Source organism: Xenopus laevis, chromosome 3L (genome assembly GCF_017654675.1).
Source record: "Xenopus laevis strain J_2021 chromosome 3L, Xenopus_laevis_v10.1, whole genome shotgun sequence".
NCBI classification, from domain to species: domain Eukaryota; kingdom Metazoa; phylum Chordata; class Amphibia; order Anura; family Pipidae; genus Xenopus; species Xenopus laevis.
Window position 1 is genome coordinate 9,329,868 of NC_054375.1, and position 18,330 is coordinate 9,348,197.

The 18,330-nt window shown below is 41.3% G+C and overlaps 3 protein-coding genes across 4 annotated transcripts in view; 1 reads left to right on the forward strand and 2 right to left on the reverse strand.

Moving 5' to 3' along the window:
- LOC121400960 (golgin subfamily A member 6-like protein 22) overlaps positions 1-18,330 on the forward strand; it is a 183,053-nt gene that overhangs the window by 113,608 nt on the left and 51,115 nt on the right. The gene's annotated exons all lie outside the window — the stretch shown is intronic.
- The window catches only part of LOC121400959 (interleukin-17 receptor A-like), a 100,244-nt gene that overhangs the window by 53,925 nt on the left and 27,989 nt on the right, over positions 1-18,330 (reverse strand). The gene's annotated exons all lie outside the window — the stretch shown is intronic.
- On the reverse strand, positions 9,616-15,108 carry LOC121400963 (extended synaptotagmin-1-like). Of its 2 annotated transcripts, XM_041585322.1 has the most exons (15): positions 14,875-15,106; positions 14,722-14,795; positions 14,560-14,632; positions 14,386-14,475; positions 14,213-14,268; positions 13,921-14,041; positions 12,915-13,076; positions 12,736-12,821; positions 12,594-12,642; positions 12,402-12,491; positions 12,210-12,314; positions 11,946-12,017; positions 11,710-11,796; positions 11,460-11,606; positions 9,616-11,170 (listed from the first exon to the last, which is right to left on the reverse strand). In XM_041585322.1, exons 1-15 carry the CDS (start codon positions 14,962-14,964, stop codon positions 11,081-11,083), a joined length of 1,392 nt encoding a protein of 463 aa, XP_041441256.1. In that variant the 5' UTR covers positions 14,965-15,106; the 3' UTR covers positions 9,616-11,080. The 2 variants fall into 2 exon arrangements, with proteins under 2 accessions (XP_041441256.1, XP_041441255.1); XM_041585321.1 differs by having other exon boundaries at positions 12,210-12,491; positions 14,875-15,108.

An 18,330-nucleotide genomic window follows, 5' to 3' on the forward strand; every position in this document is an offset into this window, starting at 1 on the left:
AACAATTTGCTTTTCTCTGTGATAATAAAAACAGTCCCTTGTACTTTATCCCAAACTAAGATATAATTAATTTCCCTTATTGGAAACCAAACGCAGCCTGTTGGGTTTATTTAATGTTTACATTTATATTGATTTTCTAGTTAGACTTTCGGGCCACATTTACTAAGCTCGAGTGAAGGATTCAAATAAAAAAAACTGTCGAATTTGCGAAGTTTTTTTTTGGGTAGGCATACTTCGACCTAGGACTTCGATTCGAACTAAAAATCTGTCGACTATCGATAGCGATAACTGTCTCTTTAAAAAAATTTGACTATCTACTTTAACCACTTTAAACCTACCGAGTTCAAATGTTAGCCTATGGGACCTTCCCCATAAGTTTTCTAAGCTTTTTCCTTTTGGATTTTCGGGAAAGGGGGGGGGGAAAAAAAAAAAAAAAAATTCGTTTTCCCAATTAAAAGGGAAAAAACCCCAAAATTTTAAGAATAACTTCTTAATTTGACCTGAGTTCTGAGAATATTTAGGCACGGATTAGTGATCGGCGTAGGATTTAAAGCGACATTGACATATTCTCGTGATAATTGGATAAACCAGTAGAGCTTGCAAACCTAAGGCCTTATAACAGTGGCGGTTTTATCCGAGGAATTAACCTGCCTGTATTATTTTGGAAGGGGGAGAAACTGGGAAACCCATTACAGGACAAGAGAGAAACAATATAGACTCCCTGTTAAAGAGTCTTTGAAAAATACATTTGTAAAAGCAAGTTCAGGCTTTTGTGGAGATGCGGAATTGTGGAGAGCTCAGCATCTGGAGGGGTTAACAGCTGGCCAAATTATACATGGACATGAACGCTGATGGGCATTATGTAACTTTTGTCATTCAAATTCCGTACAATGATAGAAATAGGATGTACTAAGTATATAGGATTTTTAATTATTAAAACATGCACCTTACATTAATTCAAAACTTAACATATCAGAAACCAACAACCCCAACCATTACACCTCCTGCCCCAGAGTCCATCCCCTGTCCATAGGCAATAGTCCAAACCACCAATTCACCAGGCCAGAACTTGCAAAAGTCTGTTTTTGTCCATATGGCCTTTGTACCCCCCACACAAAAACAATAACTAAAAACTCCCCACCCCTTCCAGAGAAATGCATGGAGAAAAAATAAATATTTCAGGACATATCTGCTGCTCGTACATTGATGCGGCAATTATCTCTGCCATCACCCCTTGAGGATTAAAAGAGAGGCAGTCAGAGTGTGGGAGACAATACCAATATCCAATTACAATACAAAAGATTGTGAACAGGATGTCTAATAAAACAGCCAACACACTTTGAAGGGAGGCAACATGGGACATTCTGTTCAGGAGTTTGCAATTGATCCTAAGCATTCAGTCTCACATTCAAAGCAACAGTTATGACCCTGTGGCCCCCCCCTCAAGTCTCTGATTGGTTTACTGCCTGTACCAGGGTTAACAGTCATGTAAACCAAGAGTAGTAGTAGTAAAGAGTAGTGTCCTGACTGACATTGTTATACATCAAATCACTCAGCCTTATACATTACATTTGTGCCTAACTAGCTATATTAGAAACAATTTTTATTTTGCACAGCCTATCTATTTACCCATTTTTATTTTTACACTGAACAATTCAGTAAGAAGCTGCGCTAACTGACCAAATTACACGTCTCTTTGTCACAGGGCAACTGACCAGAAAAGTGATCCTGGGTCTCTTCCTCTTCACACTCCCAGGGGCAATTTTTGCTGTCCCGAATATAATATCTAAGGAATAAAACGATGAAATTGTTTTCAATACTCAATGCAATCTAGCTGAACTTTCACTGTACAGCATACATATCTGGTGGCCTTGGAGTGTCTTATGTGTATGGCGTGGTACCTCAAGATGGTCTCATTGCCACTTTGGATTTGCAAGTTGCTTGGTGTATCCACCCTTGTTGTCTGTTGCTGTTGTTCCTTCCTCCGCATAATCACAATCTAAGTGGGTCTCGGTACGATTTGTGTTAAAATTTCCCTTGGAAATCAATGTTTTGGCCTTCTATAACTCGATACGGAAGCGCATTCTAAGGAAAGGTTGTAAAAAAGTAATTATAAGAGAGAAAGTAGCTTCAAGCTGTAGAGCTCTCTTCAGTTTTCAAAAGATTTGAAAATCTTCTTCCACTCTTTGACTCTCGTATCAGTAAGCAGGAAGGCTCTATAATAATACAACTGAGCTCTTACCCAGGTCTAAAACTGCGCTTACCAAATCAATATCTTGCTGCAAGGGAGGTCTGAAATGCTGCGGCGCTAAACGATATCTGTCTGATTTGGTTCACAAGCTCTCTCTTTCCGACAGCAGTTCTGAAGGAGTACGAGAAGGAGAATAGTGTATGTTATTCCAAGGTGTACCAATAAGCTAGATTAGAGCGAGTAGAGATAATTGGAGTTAGTGTAATGAAAGGCGCAATAACGTTTGATTAAAGACAAAAGTCAATAAGGCGGGGAAAGGTGAAGGGCAGTAGTATGAATACCAATAATGTCAACTTACGAAGAAAGCCAGAATATTCAGTAGGTGTGCCAAAATCCCGGTCCATTTGTAGTTCCAATACCTGCCATGAAAATGCACGAGTCACATTGAGTGGAGTTTTCAATACTTGACAGAGACTAGAAAGTATCTACGGTTTCCTACTTAACATAATTGAATGTCTACCTCATCTTACCAGCTGTCTCAAATCTTAACTTACCGTATCGATTGAGGAAATAAACGGTCCCAGTGTCTCAAAATATGTGGGTGGAGTCCTCATTTCAGCGGCTGCCAAACACTTACCGAAGATTCCTCCAGGCTTGCAAAGAGAAAGTAATGTTTTTATATAATTAATAAACTTGCAAAGGAAGCAGCTTAACGTACGCAGATAAGTACTTGGTTAGTCTCACTCTTTATAGCTTGATGCCGCGGCTTTTATGGTTGTGTTCTTTTTCCGGTTAAATTAAACTCAGCATCCACCTTTATCGTCTTGGCATTTTTATAACTGTGAAAAAAGGAGCAACAAGACAATTCATGTAAGGAAGGGAATCAAGTGGGCAATTAGGATAATTTAGAAAAAAGATTGGGGTGTTGAATAGTGTACCGTGATATCGAATCCAACATTCTATTTGCTTTTTTTCTGGCCATCCGGCATGGAGTTTTCCAAAGACTTTATTCTGTGGGGGACTGAGCATACAAGATTGGGGAGTTCGGAGGGTGTTACAAAGCAAATCTATTTTACAAGAAGAGGAATACCCAAGTACCAGAAAGAGACATTACCTTCGTGGTTTGGTTGTTGTGCGTGCGGTGTTTGTAGGTCCATAAGAAATTTCGAGATTGATGAAACGGAACGAAAGGCAAGATAATTGCTTTTGGCGCGCGGTTATGTCAGCTGAATCCTTCTCTCGAATCACGTTTTCCAAGCGGTTATTTGGAAAGAAGATTGCCATATGTTCTCAACAATCTGGCCACTTGAAAAAAAATTGAAAGGCAGATGTTATAGCGATTTAGACAACATTACAATACCCATTGCATGCCAAATTTCCCAATGTACAATCAATCCACGTGAAAAGAATAAAGTGTTAAATAAACTATAATAAAACTTACCATCATTCAGGGGGGTACTCGATTTTCTCAAAGTCTTTCATGTGAACCTGCAGGAGACTAGAGAGATAGAAGCGTGGTTACGGTTCCATGGGTCCATTATTTATTTTAGAAAAGTTTACATTTTTTGCTTTCCATAATAAACCAGCTCCTATTTTATAAGTAGGATGCACTAATCCAGGATTACGATCGGGATTCGGCCAGCGCCAGTTCGGCTTTTTCAGCAGATTTGATTCAACCGAATACCTTCTGCCGGCAGAACCAAACTGCGTAATCTTAATTGCAATTGCAAATAAACATGAATTTGATAAATAATTAAAAAGACAGGAACAAATATAAATTATATTCTTTCTATATCAAACAATTGAAATGTGCTACCCCTTTAAGCGAGAAACACGGGAGCCTTACTGATTTTTGGAGACTTTTTTTGTCGTCGGTTCATCCTCTGTCTTCTTTCAGGTGGGACGGCGGTTTTTCTTCCAATCCTGTAACGCTTCCCTATATCAGGAATTCCTACTATAACTATATCCTATTTTAATGCGTTGGTATTCCTAAAAAGAAGCGAAGGGACAGGATAATATAATCTGCCCAAAAATGGGTTTCTAAAAAAAGTGTGAGTTTTTTCAAATCATTAGAAAAATAGTTAAAAAAAAAAAAAAAGGCCGGAAAAAATTTGATACATTGTCACACTAGTACAAGAAAAAAGAAATTCGGCGAGAAGCTCCTCTTTCTTCTTTCCGTTCTGCTAGCCTTGAAACGACTCGAAGCAATCTGGTAAAACACAACTACTATCTGCCGATTTCTCTCACAGCGACGTACTGTAAAGTCGGCTGCAGCAGGGCCGATCTTGCCGGGGTCCTGCGGGGCTTGGGTCCTTGTACAATCGCACCCCCTGCTCCCCGGGTAGTTATGCACGTGGGCGTAACTAAGAGGGAAGCATCGGCCTGAAGACCGCCGCCGCTTGTGTGCCCCACATGAAAGTCGGCCTGGACCCACTTCGCTGCGAGTCGGGCGTAAAACCCTGGAGCACCTTTTTCCGACTGGAATCCGTCTTACCTTAGAGAGGGAAGTCGGCAAAACAAAAAAACAATTACGTATACTCTTCACAAACGACTCCTCTTAAAACCACCCTGCCGCCTCCATGCTCGCCCTCTGTTTCCACCCCCAAACCCGCCCACTTTTGTGTCCCCCTTTCAATTCTTCTTACTGGGGCTTGAGCTTGGAATGGGTGGGAGCTAAAAGGTGCAACCATTACGGGTGAAGTGGCTTGCATAACCCCATTTCAATCCCTAAATGGGCTTCATCCCCCCCTTATTGTTCTAAACGCTTTCCCTTCTATAAAATAACGGGCACACCCGCAATATTGTCACATTTCTTCAGATAGTTCTGTCTAACCCAGGACTTCCTGCGTAGGGATTTTGCCAAATCCTCTCCGGCACAGATTTGGCCTTTATAATGTTTTTTTCTCCATCTAAAACCAGCTGTTTTTGTCTAAACCAGGACTTCCTCTCAGTGTATTGATCTGGATATGGACCTCCATTATATGTATTATCAACGCTGACTACAGTATATTCCCTTACTAAACGGACACCCTTACTCTCAGATGCAAACAGGTGTGTGACCAGCATAACATTCCCCAAGAGGAAATATTTAATTTTCTCAAATACAATACTGCATCTAAGTCTCTTAAAAGCTTAATGTTGCCTTGAATACTAAGATCATGTATGACAATATTCTACCATTTAACTCCTAAAAAAGGATTTGAAATTGTTTCCAACCATGGAAGGAGAACTGCGAGTTAGCTTTGATCTAATAAACGGATAAGCAAAACAGACAGTAGAGTTTCCATCATGAGAAGTCAGGCCAAAAGCAGGGACCAATGAGGGGCCACCTAGAAGTACTGACACATAGTGAGGATAAGTTGTGGGCTTAAGGAGCAGCATTGATGTTTATGTATAAGTCCTCCTCTTCACTCGTTTCGTCCTATACAGACTGGTGGAGCCTGTTGACATCTCCAGTGACATTGAATGGGCATTAAATGTTACAAGACAAATATTCTTCTATTGTAATACAAAGTTCAATGTTTGGCTTGCTCTTATGCGACATTCTTTCGATGTCCTCTTCCTTCTCCTCTGCCCCAAAAGTTACTTGCAATTGGCTCACAGGCTTTAAACTATGCCAAAGGGTGAAGAGAGGCTACATTCAGGGTAGTTGAATTAATTATTCATGTAGGAGATGAACCTTAGTCTTCTCAAGTTCCTGCCTCTGAACCCAGACTTCCTCCGGGATTCTGTGTGGGACCTCCAGGCCAGGTGGGGAACAAGAACAAACATGACTACAATATATAACCCTTACTAAACGGACACCCTACTCTCAGATGCATAATTGCGTGACCTGTATAACATTCCCAGAGGCAGCTAATGTTGGTGGTGAATTCTCAGAAAAGAATGACTTCTGGCTAAGAACGATCAGTGTGCTTGACTTTGGTCCGTTGTTGCAAATTGAGGCCTGGTTCTTTCCTTGAGGCGTGGAGCTCCAAACATTCTAGGGGTCAAAACTAAGGGAAAAACTAACACTGGGATTAAATACATATGATGACAATTTCTTTAATGGCCAGTGACTGAACACCGGGGAGGAGCATGGGTGCCAATTCTAGCAGGGGCCCGCTCTGTGAGCCCGCCTGCAGTTGTCGGCGAAAAACTATTGAAAAAAACGATTCCGGATGGAGCGCTGCAGTTCTGCACCCGGGCCTGCCTCCCCCTGTTACTGTTTATGCCATGTTCTTTTAAAGCTGAAAATATTTTCTACACAGATTGATATTAACACAATAGAGTGTTATACACTTACCCTCAAATTGTAATTTCACCCGGTATTTCACTATCTGTCAGTTATTCCAGGGGCAACCAGTCCTGCCAAGTATTTCCGAAAGCAGCCAGAAAGGCTGATCGATAGGCGCACGGTAAATACTTCCGATGGCTTATTGTGTTCATTGTGAACCTGTGAAAATACCGGTCATAGTGGGTCAGAAAGCAAACAAACACACACAGCACCCCTACCATGGGTACAACAGCAAAGGCCGCAATAAAAGCCCAATTTGTACTCACCTTAAGCTTCAGTTCCTCATTAAGTGGGTTCCTTATCAATAACTGGAACCTCTTTTTAGAGGAATAAAGCGCAATAACGTTTTTGATTAAAGACAAAAGCAATAGCTGGGAAAGGAAGGGCAGAGTATGAATACATATAAGTCAACTTACTGAAGTCCAGGAATATTCAGTAGGTGGGCAAATCCGGTCCATTGTAGTTCCAATACCTGCAATAAATGCACAGTCACATTGAAGAGTTCAGACTACAGAACTAGAAATATCGACGGTTTCCTAACTACATATGAATTCTACCTTCATCTTACCAGCTCCAAATCTTAACTTACTGGACGATGAGGGAAATAAACGATCAGTGCTCCAAATATGGGTGAGTCCTCCATCAGCGGTGCCAAAATTAACCGCAAGATTCCCTCCAGCTGCAAAAGAGAAAGTAATGTTTATATATATAATAAATGCAAAGGAAGCAGCTAACGTACGCGATATAAGACTGGTAGGCTCACCTTTATAGATTTGATGCCGGCTATCGGGTTTTTTCCGTAAAACCAGCATCCACCTTTATGTCGGCATTATAACTGAAAAAAGGAGCAAAAGACAATTATGTAAGGAAGGGACATTTCAGAGTGGGCAAAGGAATTAGAAAAAAGGGGGTTTGAAATGTACCTGATATCGAGATCCAACATTATTTGCTTTTTTTCTGGATCCGCATGAGTTTTCCAAGACTTTACCTGTGGGGGCTGAGCATAAAGATTGGGGTGTTACAAGAAATCTATTTACAAGAAGAGGAATAACCCAAGTACAGAAAGAGATCATTACCTTCGTGCCAAAATCGATATTGATGAAACGGAACGAGGCAAGATAATTGCTTTTGGCGCGTATGTCAGGCTGAATCCTCTCTCGAATCATCTTTTCCACGTATTTGGAAAGAAGATGCCATATATCCTTAACAATCTGCCATTGAAACAAGTTGAAAAGGCAGAGGTTAGAGATTTAGACACGTACATACCCATGCAAGCCCAAATTTCCCATGTACAATCATCCAGTGACAAAGAATAAAGTGTAAATAAATATATATATGTAAAACTTACCACATTCAGGGACTCGATTTTCTCAAAGTCTTCACGTGGAACCTTCAGGAACAGAGAGGAAGAAGCGTGTTACGGTTCATGTTCCATTATTGTATTTAAAAGTCTACATTTTTGCTCCATAATAAACCAAGTCTATTTTAAGTAGGGATGCACTGAATCCAGTATTCGATCGGGATTCGGCCAGGATTCGGCCTTTTTCAGCAGGATTTGGATTCAGCTGAATCCTTCTGCCGGGCAGAACCAAATGCGAATCTTAATTTGCATATGCAAATTAAACATGAATTGATAAATAATAAAAAGTAACAGTAACAATAAAATGATATTCTTCAATACAAACAATTGAAATGTCTACCCCTTTAAGCAGAGAACACGGGAGCCTTACTGTTTTTGGAGACTTTTTTTGTTCTTTGGGTTCATCCTCTGTCTTTTCAGTGGGACGGCGGTTTTTCTTCCAGATCCTGTAACGCTTCCATATCAGAATTCCTACTATAACATATCCTATTTTAATGCGTTGGTTTCCTAAAAAGAAGCCGACAGGGACAGGATATATATTAAATCTGCAAAAATGGGTCTAAAAAAAGTTTGGAGTTTTTCAAACATCATTAGAAAAAGGAGTTAAAAAGTTAAAAAAAAAAAAAGGGGAAAAAAATTGAATCAATTTCACACTATACAGAAAAAAGAAATCGGGAGCGAGCTCCTTCTTCTTCCTCTGCTAGCCTTGAAACGACTCGAAAGCAACTGGTAAACAACTACATCTGCCGATGTTCTCTTCGGCTCCAGCCGACTACAGCCGGCTGCAGCAGGGCGCGATCTGCCGGGGGGCCCTGCGGGGGTGCGGGTCCTGGTACAATCGCACCCCCTTCTCCCCCGGTAGTTAAGCCAATGGGCGTAACTTTAGAGGAAGCATCCGGCCTGAAACCCCCCGCTTGTGTGGCCCCACATGAAAGTCTGCCTGCTGTGCACTTTTCAGCCAATTAAGTGCTATGAGAAAAATTCCTTCCTGACCCCATCCAGGCCATCGGTTGTAACAACCCTGGAGCAACTTTTTCCTTTTTCTCGACTGGATCTGTCTTACCTAGAGAGGGAGGATGGGAAACAAAAAAACAAATACGTATGAACTCTTCACAAACCACATCCTCTTAAAACCCCTGCCCTGTTCAACGCTCCTCCTCTGTTTCCACCCCCAACCCGCCCACTTTTTCCCACTTTCCATTGTTCTTACCTGGGGGCTAACTGGGAATGGGGTGGGGGAGGCTAAAAGGGCTGCACCTTACGGGGAAGGGGGCCTTGCATAACCCAATTTCATCCCTAAACGGGCTTCATCCCCCCTTATGTTCTAAACGCTTCCCTCTATAAATAAGGGCACACCCAATATTGTCACATTCTCTCAGGGTTGTCTAACCCAGACTTTCCTCTGGGGATTTCTGTCAAATTCTCTCAAGATACGGCACAGATTTGGCCTTATAAGTTTGTTTCTCCATCTAAACCAGCTGTTTTTTTGTCTAACCCAGACTTTCCTCCAGTGATTTCTGGTGGGACCTTCCAGTGGTGAAAACAAAACAACCTGACTACAGTATATTCCCTTACTAAATGGACACCCTTACTCTCAGTGCCACAGTTGTGTGACCAGTATAACATTCCCCAAGAGGAAATATTTAGATTTCTTCAAGTACAATACTGCACTAAGTCTCTTATAAGCTAATTTGCCTTCGATACTAGATCCTGTATGACCATATGTTCCATTTAACTCCTATAAAGGATTTTAAATTTGTCCAACCATGGAAGGAGACCTGCGAGTTAGCTTTGATCTTAATAACGGATAAGCAAGACAGACAGTAGATGTTCCATCATGAGAAGTCAGGCCAAAGGTCAGGGACAATGAGGGTGCAACCTAGAAGGTACTGACACATAGAGGGTGAGTTGTGGCCTTAGGTAGCAGCATTGATGTTTATGTTAAGTCCTCCTCTTCCTCGTTCGTCCTCTACAGACTGGTGGGAGCCTGTTGACATTCCAGTTGACATTCATGGGCATTGAAATGTTACAAGAACAAAATATCTTCTATTTGTAATACAAAAGTTCAATGTTGGCTTGCTTCATGGGCATCTTTGATGTCCTCTTCCTTCTCCTCTGCCCCAAAAGTACTTGCATGGCTCACAACTGATGCCAAAGGGTGACGAGAGGCTACATCAGGGTAGTTGAATGAATTATTCATGTAGGAGATAAAATGTAGTCTTCTAAGTTCCTCCTCCATTGTCATCCTCCTCAGATTGTGGGCAGATCATGAGTTACTTTACCGCATGCTACCTTCTTTTCAAAATACAAAAGTTCTGTGTTGGTATTAAATCCTCCCATTCTTCCTTCTTCATCCTCCTCCTCAGATCCTCAGCAGAATTAAACTTCTTCTTGAAATACAAAAGTACCATGTTGCTTTGCTTCATAGACATCTTTGATGTCCGTACGCATCTCCACACCACGAAAGTTGTTACTCCTCCAGAGGGCATAGAATATTTACTAAAAGTTTTCAATACATTTTTGTGGGATAACAAAAGAACCAGATTTAACTCTTATACTGCTTCCAGAAGCAATAGAAGGGAAGCCTAAAACCTTCACTATTACTATATAGAAGCCCAAAGAGGTCAACTCATACCACGGCACAGTGGGCATGTTCAAAATGTATTATGTTCTAAACGCTTTGCTCTACAATTAAGGACACACCCAAATATTGTCACATTCTCTCAAGATACGGCACATTTGGCCTTATAAGTTTGTTTCTCCATCTAAGCCAGCTGTATTTTTGTCTAACCCAGACTTTCCTCCAGGGATTTCTGGTGGGACCTTCCAGGGTTGGGAACAAAACAACCTGACTACAATATTTACCCTTACTAAATGGACACCCTTACTCTCAGTGCAACAATTGCGTGACCAGTATAACATTCCCCAAGAGGAAATATTTAGATTTCTTCAAATACAACACTGCATTAAGTCACTATGAAACTTTTCCACGTCCAACCACTTATGAGCTAATGTGCCTGTATGTTCCATATGTTCCATTTAACTCCTATAAAGGACTTGAGATCTGTCCAACCGTGGGAGGGAGACCTGCGCGTTAGCTTTGATCTTAATAACGGGTAAACAATATCATTTGAATCAGGAATAAATTCTTTATTTGGAATTTCTGTTGGCTCTAATTCATCAAATAGATTGTGTGGATTGTGTCTATGAGTTGGTAGACTGGCCAGTCACCTAATGATTGTAAAATGAACGCTCAGTGCTTCTTGACTTTGGTCCGTGGTTTGATATATTGAGCCTTGGTCTTTCCTTGGGGCGATGGAGCTCCAACATCAGGGGTCAAAATCTAAGGGGAAAACACATAACACTGGATCAATATAAACATATGAGACAATTTCTTTAATGGCCAGTGACTGAACTACCGGGGGAGTAGTGGGTGCAATTCTAGCAGGGCCCGCTCTGTGAGCCGCCTGCAGTTTGTGCCGGCGAAAAAACGTTGAAAAAAACGCTTCCGGATGGAGGCTGCAGTCTGCACCCGGGCCTGCCTCCCCCTGTTACGTTTATGCCAGTGTCTTTTAAAGCTGAAAATATTCTAGCACAGATGATATTAACACAATAGAGTGTATGCCACTTACCCTCAATTGTAATTTCACCCGGATTTCACTATTCTGTTCAGTTGATTCCAGGGGCAGCCAGTCCTGCAAGGTCATTTCCGAAGCAGCCAGAAGGCGAGATAGGCGCACAGTAATACTTCCGATGGGCTTATTGTGTTCATTGTGAACCTGTGAAAATACCGGTCATAAGTGGGTCAGAAAGCAAAGAAACACAACACAGCACCCTACATGGGTACAACAGCAGCCGTAAGAAAAGCCCATTTGTACTCACCTTAAGCTTCAGTTCCTCATTAAGTGGGTTCCTTATCAAGAACTGGAACCTCTTTTTCCACTCTGCTTCTCCGTTATTTATTCTGCTCTGTAAATAGAAATAAGACGTATTCAGAATGGAATCTGGCACGGCCATTTAATGAAACAGATATTTTCACAGGGTACAAGGAAGTGCCAATCAGCGCCTCCCATTCCTCCATAAGTAACACATAGTTCGACAGTTCTTCTAATACTTACTCCAATCTTCTTTACATTGTCTTCAACGCCAACCTGCACGACAGCTAACGCTTTCAGATTGTCCTTCTTCACCTGTTGGCCAAGAACAGATGTCGATCAATACTGGTGTATTATGGGAAATAGGGAAACTTTCAACTTGGTGTTGGGAGATATTTTACACCTATTATATCTTAAATACTCGAGATTAAAAAGGACCTCAAATTAAGATAATAACAGGCAGTAGGGACAGGAATGGCAGTTAGAGGGACTTTTAATCTGACTCACTTGTATAACAGGCAGACCCCTTCCTTTTTCAATATAGGTGTATAAAACGGCTGAAGCAATCTCATTTTCTCTTTTTGGCCGCGATTGTTCATTTACTTTCAGCACCTGGAAAACCAAAAAAAAATTAGATGCACCAACAAAACATTCCAACGTATTTCCACGGTAGCCAGCGTAAAGGAACAGAGACTTTACCTCTTCCAGTTGTGTTGGGTCTGAAAGTAGCCTGAGACGTGTCACCTTGATATGAAGCTGGCCAGACTTTACGTTCTCCAAATCTATCCACTAAAATAGTAAAGTAAAAAAAAACAGTCAGATGCCTCAGAAAGCTTTGTATTATTAGTATTACTATTATCATTATATATCAACATGACTGGCTACACTTACCTTGTCTATGAATCCTCTCTCTGGCACCTCTTTAATTCTAATTCTGCAACTAGATATGGAAAAGGAAAAATAGTTAGAAACTGTATCTACAGATTCTACAGCTGCTTATTGTTATTATAGGGTCACATATGGACATACTCACCTGCCCAATTGCTGGTTTATCTTAACACCTTTGTCAGAGATGAGATTAAATTCTATCTCCTGGTCTGGGAGGTCAGAATATAATATCTAAGGATAAAACGAGAAATGTGGTTATAATATCTAAGATGCAATCTACTGAATTTACTGTACAGATAAATATCTGGGTATGTGATGCGATACCTCAAAGGTCTCATTCCACTTTGGATTCAAGTTCTTGTGTATCACCCTTGTCTTTGCTGTTGTTCCTCCTCCGCATATCACAACATAAGGGTTCGACGATTTGGTTAAAATTTCCTTGGCAACAAGGTTTTTGGCTTCTATGACTCGGATACGAAGCGCATTCTAAAATAAAGTGAAAAAGGCAAAAATGTATAAGAAAAAAGAGCTTCAACGTAGACTCTCTTAGTTTTCAAAATTAAACGTTCACTCTTTAAAGGGGCAAAATCACTAAACGGCGAAGCGCCTAACGCCAGCGTGAATGCGCTAGCGTAGCGCAATTTCGTTAATTTGCCGATTCACTAACGGACGCTGGCGTAAATTCGCTAGTGTTACTTCGCACCCTTACGTCTGGCGAATTTGCACAACGGATGTAGCTACGCAAATTCACTGACGCGCAAATTTTACCCAGACTTCCTTCGCCACCTCAGACCAGGCGAAGTGCAATAGAGTAGATAGGGATTGCTTCAAAACAAGTTAAACATTTTTCTAAGTCCCAAAAAACGCTGGCGTTTTTTCTTTTTTTATGGGTGATAGGCTGAAAAAGATTGAAAAATTTTTTGGGGCTACCCTCCTTCCCCCCTACATTTCCTAACTCATGGCACCTTAACCATACAGTGGGCACATGTGTAGGGCAAAATAAAAATTTTATTTGCTGTTTTGAAGGTTTCCCAGGCTTGTGTAGTGCTGCTACATATACCTCCATTGTAACTTCAATTTGGTCGCCGTATGCAAATTAAGCATCGCTAGCGTAACTTTGCTTGGCGAATTAACGCTAGCGCATCTTCGCAACCTTACGTTTCCCCTGAGCGCAACTTCCGATTTTAGTGAAGTTGCGTAGCGCTGGCAAAAATACGCCTGACTAAGTGCGGCGAAGCGGACGCTGGCGCAACAACGAATCTTAGTGAATTTGCCCCTTTGACTCTCTACAGGGAAGCAGGAAGGCTATAAAATACAAACTAGGCCTTACCCTGGGTTCTAAAAACTGCAGCTTAGCCAAATCAAATCTGGCTGCAAGGGGATGGCTGAAATGCTGCGGCGCAACGATGATCTGTCCGATTTGGTTCATAAGCTCTTTTTCCGACAGCGTTCTGAAGGAGATGGGAGAAGGAAATATGTATGTTATTCCAATGTACAAATAAGCTAGATAGAGCAGGTAGAGAATTGGGAGAGGAATAAAGCGCAATAACGTTTTTGATTAAAGACAAAAGCAATAGCTGGGAAAGGAAGGGCAGAGTATGAGTACATATAAGTCAACTTACTGAAGTCCAGGAATATTCAGTAGGTGGGCAAATCCGGTCCATTGTAGTTCCAATACCTGCAATAAATGCACAGTCACATTGAAGAGTTCAGACTACAGAACTAGAAATATCTACGGTTTCCTAACTACATATGAATTCTACCTTCATCGAACCAGCTCCAAATCTTAACTTACCGGACGATGAGGGAAATAAACGGTCAGTGCTCCAAATATGGGTGAGTCCTCCATCAGCGGTGCCAAAATTACCCGCAAGATTCCCTCCAGCTGCAAAAGAGAAAGTAATGTTTATATATATAATAAATGCAAAGGAAGCAGCTAATGTACACGATATAAGACTGGTAGGCTCACCTTTATAGATTTGATGCCGGCTATGGGGGTTTTTTCCGTAAAACCGGCATCCACCTTTATGTCGGCATTATAACTGAAAAAAGGAGCAAAAGACAATTATGTAAGGAAGGGACATTTCAGAGTGGGCAAAGGAAATAGAAAAAAGATGGGTTTGAAATGTACCTGATATCGAGATCCAACATTATTTGCTTTTTTTCTGGATCCGCATGAGTTTTCCAAGACTTTATCTGTGGGGGCTGAGCATAAAGATTGGGGTGTTACAAGAAATCTATTTACAAGAAGAGGAATAACCCAAGTACAGAAAGAGATCATTACCTTCTTGCCAAAATCGATGTTGATGAAACGGAACGAGGCAAGATAATTGCTTTTGGCGCGTATGTCAGGCTGAATCCTCTCTCGAATCATCTTTTCCACGTATTTGGAAAGAAGATGCCATATGTCCTCAACAATCTGCCATTGAAACAAGTTGAGGTTAGAGATTTAGACACGTAAATACCCATGCACAGGACCGCCATCAGAAATCCCAGGGCCCCATACGATAACATTTCTTGGGCCCCCTGGGCTGCGCCCACCACAAGCCCCACCAACAAGTCCGCCCTCCCCACCCCACAGGTCCACCCCCCACTACACAGTAAAAAAAAAAAACATTGGTGGTTAGGGTTCCCACATGTTAATAAAAAAAATATTGGTGGTCAGGGCCCCCCATAAAAAAAACATTTGTTGTCAGGGCTCCCCATGAAAACCACATTTGTGGTCAGGGCCCCTCATTAAAAAACATTTGTGGTCAGGGCCACCCATTAAAAAATATTGATGGCTAGGAACCCACATGGGTTCTGGGGGTGGCCAGGGCCCCCCCAGAACATTATAAGAACATTGGTGGCCAGGGCCCCCCTTAAATGGATTATGAAAGTTTAAAAAAAAGTTTAAAAAAAAATTTGGTGCCCAGGGCCCCACCACACAACAGGGGGACCAGGGATGGTGATTGGATGAGCTGGAGGAGAAGTTCAAACCTCAACTATCCAATCCCTGAGCAGCTCAACCGGGACTTAAACTCAGTGACCAATAAGGGAAAGTAATGGACAGAAGATCCCTCCCCTTGTGCTCCCGCCCTGCCTTCCCGAAGTTGGTAGCTCTCAGAAAGCAGGGGGCCCAGCTAATCAAGAAAGTGTGGCGTGGACGGGGCCCCCTTACCCTCGGGGGCCCCCTACAACTCTCGCCCTGTCCCCTCCTGATGGCAGCCCTGCCCATGCATGCCCAAATTTCCCATGTACAATCATCCAGTGACAAAGAATAAAGTGTAAATAAATATATATAACTTACAACATTCAGGGACTCGATTTTCTCAAAGTCTTCATGTGGAACCTGCAGGAACAGAGAGGAAGAAGCGTGTTACGGTTCATGTTCCATTATTGTATTTAAAAGTTCTCGGGCGAATCTTTCGCTAGGGATTTGGCCGAATCCAAAATAGTGGATTCGGCGCCTCCCTAATTTTAAGATAGGTTCGTTCGTTTATACATTAGCTTTTAGGAAGTCATAAGTGTCCTATTCTTAGCAACTTTTCAACTGGCCTTAATATGTTTAAAGTATAAGCAGTATCTTTTTTAGTCTCAAATGGGTTTAGCAGGATATATTCAGGCTAGATACTTGGTGAACTAAGCTAATGGAGTGTCCACCTATATTGAGAATATAATTATTTGAAAAATAATTGGAGGTGATGTCCCTTTTTTCAAATAATTATATCTTTTTTTAGTCTTATTGTAAGTTTCAAATTGGGGTCACGACCCTGGCAGCCTTTTTTCTTGAAATTGTTCTTTTTTTTACTTTAACTACCCCGTTAAACTAGACAAAGGGGGCTTCAATTTGTTTCTACAATTGAGGGATGACTGCTCATTACCCATAAGCTTTTATATGACCCACATCCCTCACTCATTAAAGGTGACATTAAAATTAGGTATGCACCGAATCCAGGATTCAGTTCGGGATTCGGCCTTTTTAAGCAGGATTCGGCCGAATCCTTCTGCCAGGCCGAACCGAATCCTAATTTGCACATGCAAATTAGAGGCAGGGAGGGGAATTGCGTGACTTTTGTCACAATCAAGAAAGTAAAAAAATGTTTTCCCCTTCCCACCCTCATATTGCATATGCAAATTAGGGGGTTGGATTTGCTTCTTTTAAGAAGGATTCGGTGCATTCCTAATTAAAATGAGTTGTTTGGGTCCAGAGTTGCCACCCTGTCTGGTTTTGAGATGGACAGAGGCGTTTTCCGGGTCAAAACTGGAAAACCAAAGAAGGAAACTCCGACCAGACTCCCTTTGATTGTCATGGCAATCGGCCAATCGCTGATCTCCATGTCATAGCCCATTAACAGTAACAATAAAATGATATTCTTCAATACAAACAATTGAAATGTCTACCCTTTAAGCAGAGAACACGGGAGCCTTACTGTTTTCTGAGACTTTTTTTGTTCTTTTGGGTTCATCCTCTGTCTTTTCAGTGGGACGGCGGTTTTTCTTCCAGATCCTGTAACGCTTCCATATCAGAATTCCTACTATCACATATCCAATCTTAATGCCCTTGGTGTTCTAAAAAGAAGCCGACTAACAGGGACAGGGATATATATTAACTCTGCCAAAATGGGTCTAAAAAAAGTTTTGAGTTTTTCAAACATCATTAAAAAAAAGAGTTAAAAGTTAAAGAAAAAAGGGAAAAAATTGGAATCAATTTCACACTATACAGAAAAAGAAATCGGGAGCGAGCTCCTTCTTCTTCCTCTGCTAGCCTTGAAACGACTCGAAAGCAAACTGGTAAACAACTACATCTCAGGACAGGCCAGCTGTAACGATGACCTCACAATGCTTAAAGTGATTATGTCAGCTGTCACTATGACATCACAATGCTTAGAATTGATTGTGCTGTCACTATGACATCACAATGCCTGATCTGATTATTATGAGATATGCCAGCTGTAACGATGACATCATAATAGGGGTTTGAAGGCCGTGTTTTACTTCTCATTTCAACCATCAAACAAGATTCTCTTTCCGTTATTTTCACTGCACTAAGACTGATAAAAAAAAATAACTGTTGATTGTGTAGTTGACTGTGGGGAACTTTTGCTTGGTTTTTATTTTGGAAATATTTTTTTTAATTGATATTGCTTTAATGTTTACATAAAACCTTACAATAAAAGAAACGAAAAACATAATTATAAATAAAGGGGTCGGCACTGAAGTTATACAAGTATCCGGAAACCCGTCATCCATAAAGTTCTGAATTACGGAAAGGACTTCTCCCATAGACTCCATTTTAATTTTAACTAATGTCAAAGGTTATTAAAAGTGGGCGGAGCCACCAACAGCCAATCAGATTTCACCCATTGTATTGTATTGTTTTAAATTTAAAATGCTGCCATTCTCACATTATTTAGGTCATGGACCCCCTAAACTTTGCAGAGTTCACTGGGTAACTGCAGTTCAAGGTTAGAAAAAGTAGCTTGAGAGACCCAGCAGAGCTCAAGATGGGAGAGTTTGCCTCAGCGCACAATGAGGTGGCAACAAATGATGGAAAAAGAATTAGCTAGTCTTACTGATAAGGAGGCAGACATTGAGGAGCGGTCTTGCCATGCAATGTATATATAGGGGAGTCCCAAAGGTGATGAAAACTGAGGAACTTGAGGCCTCGATCACCAAATTCCCCACCCGCTTAGAAACTGAATGGAAATTGCATGAAAGCTCTTTGATAACTAACCCAATCTAAATAGATCACCCGCTA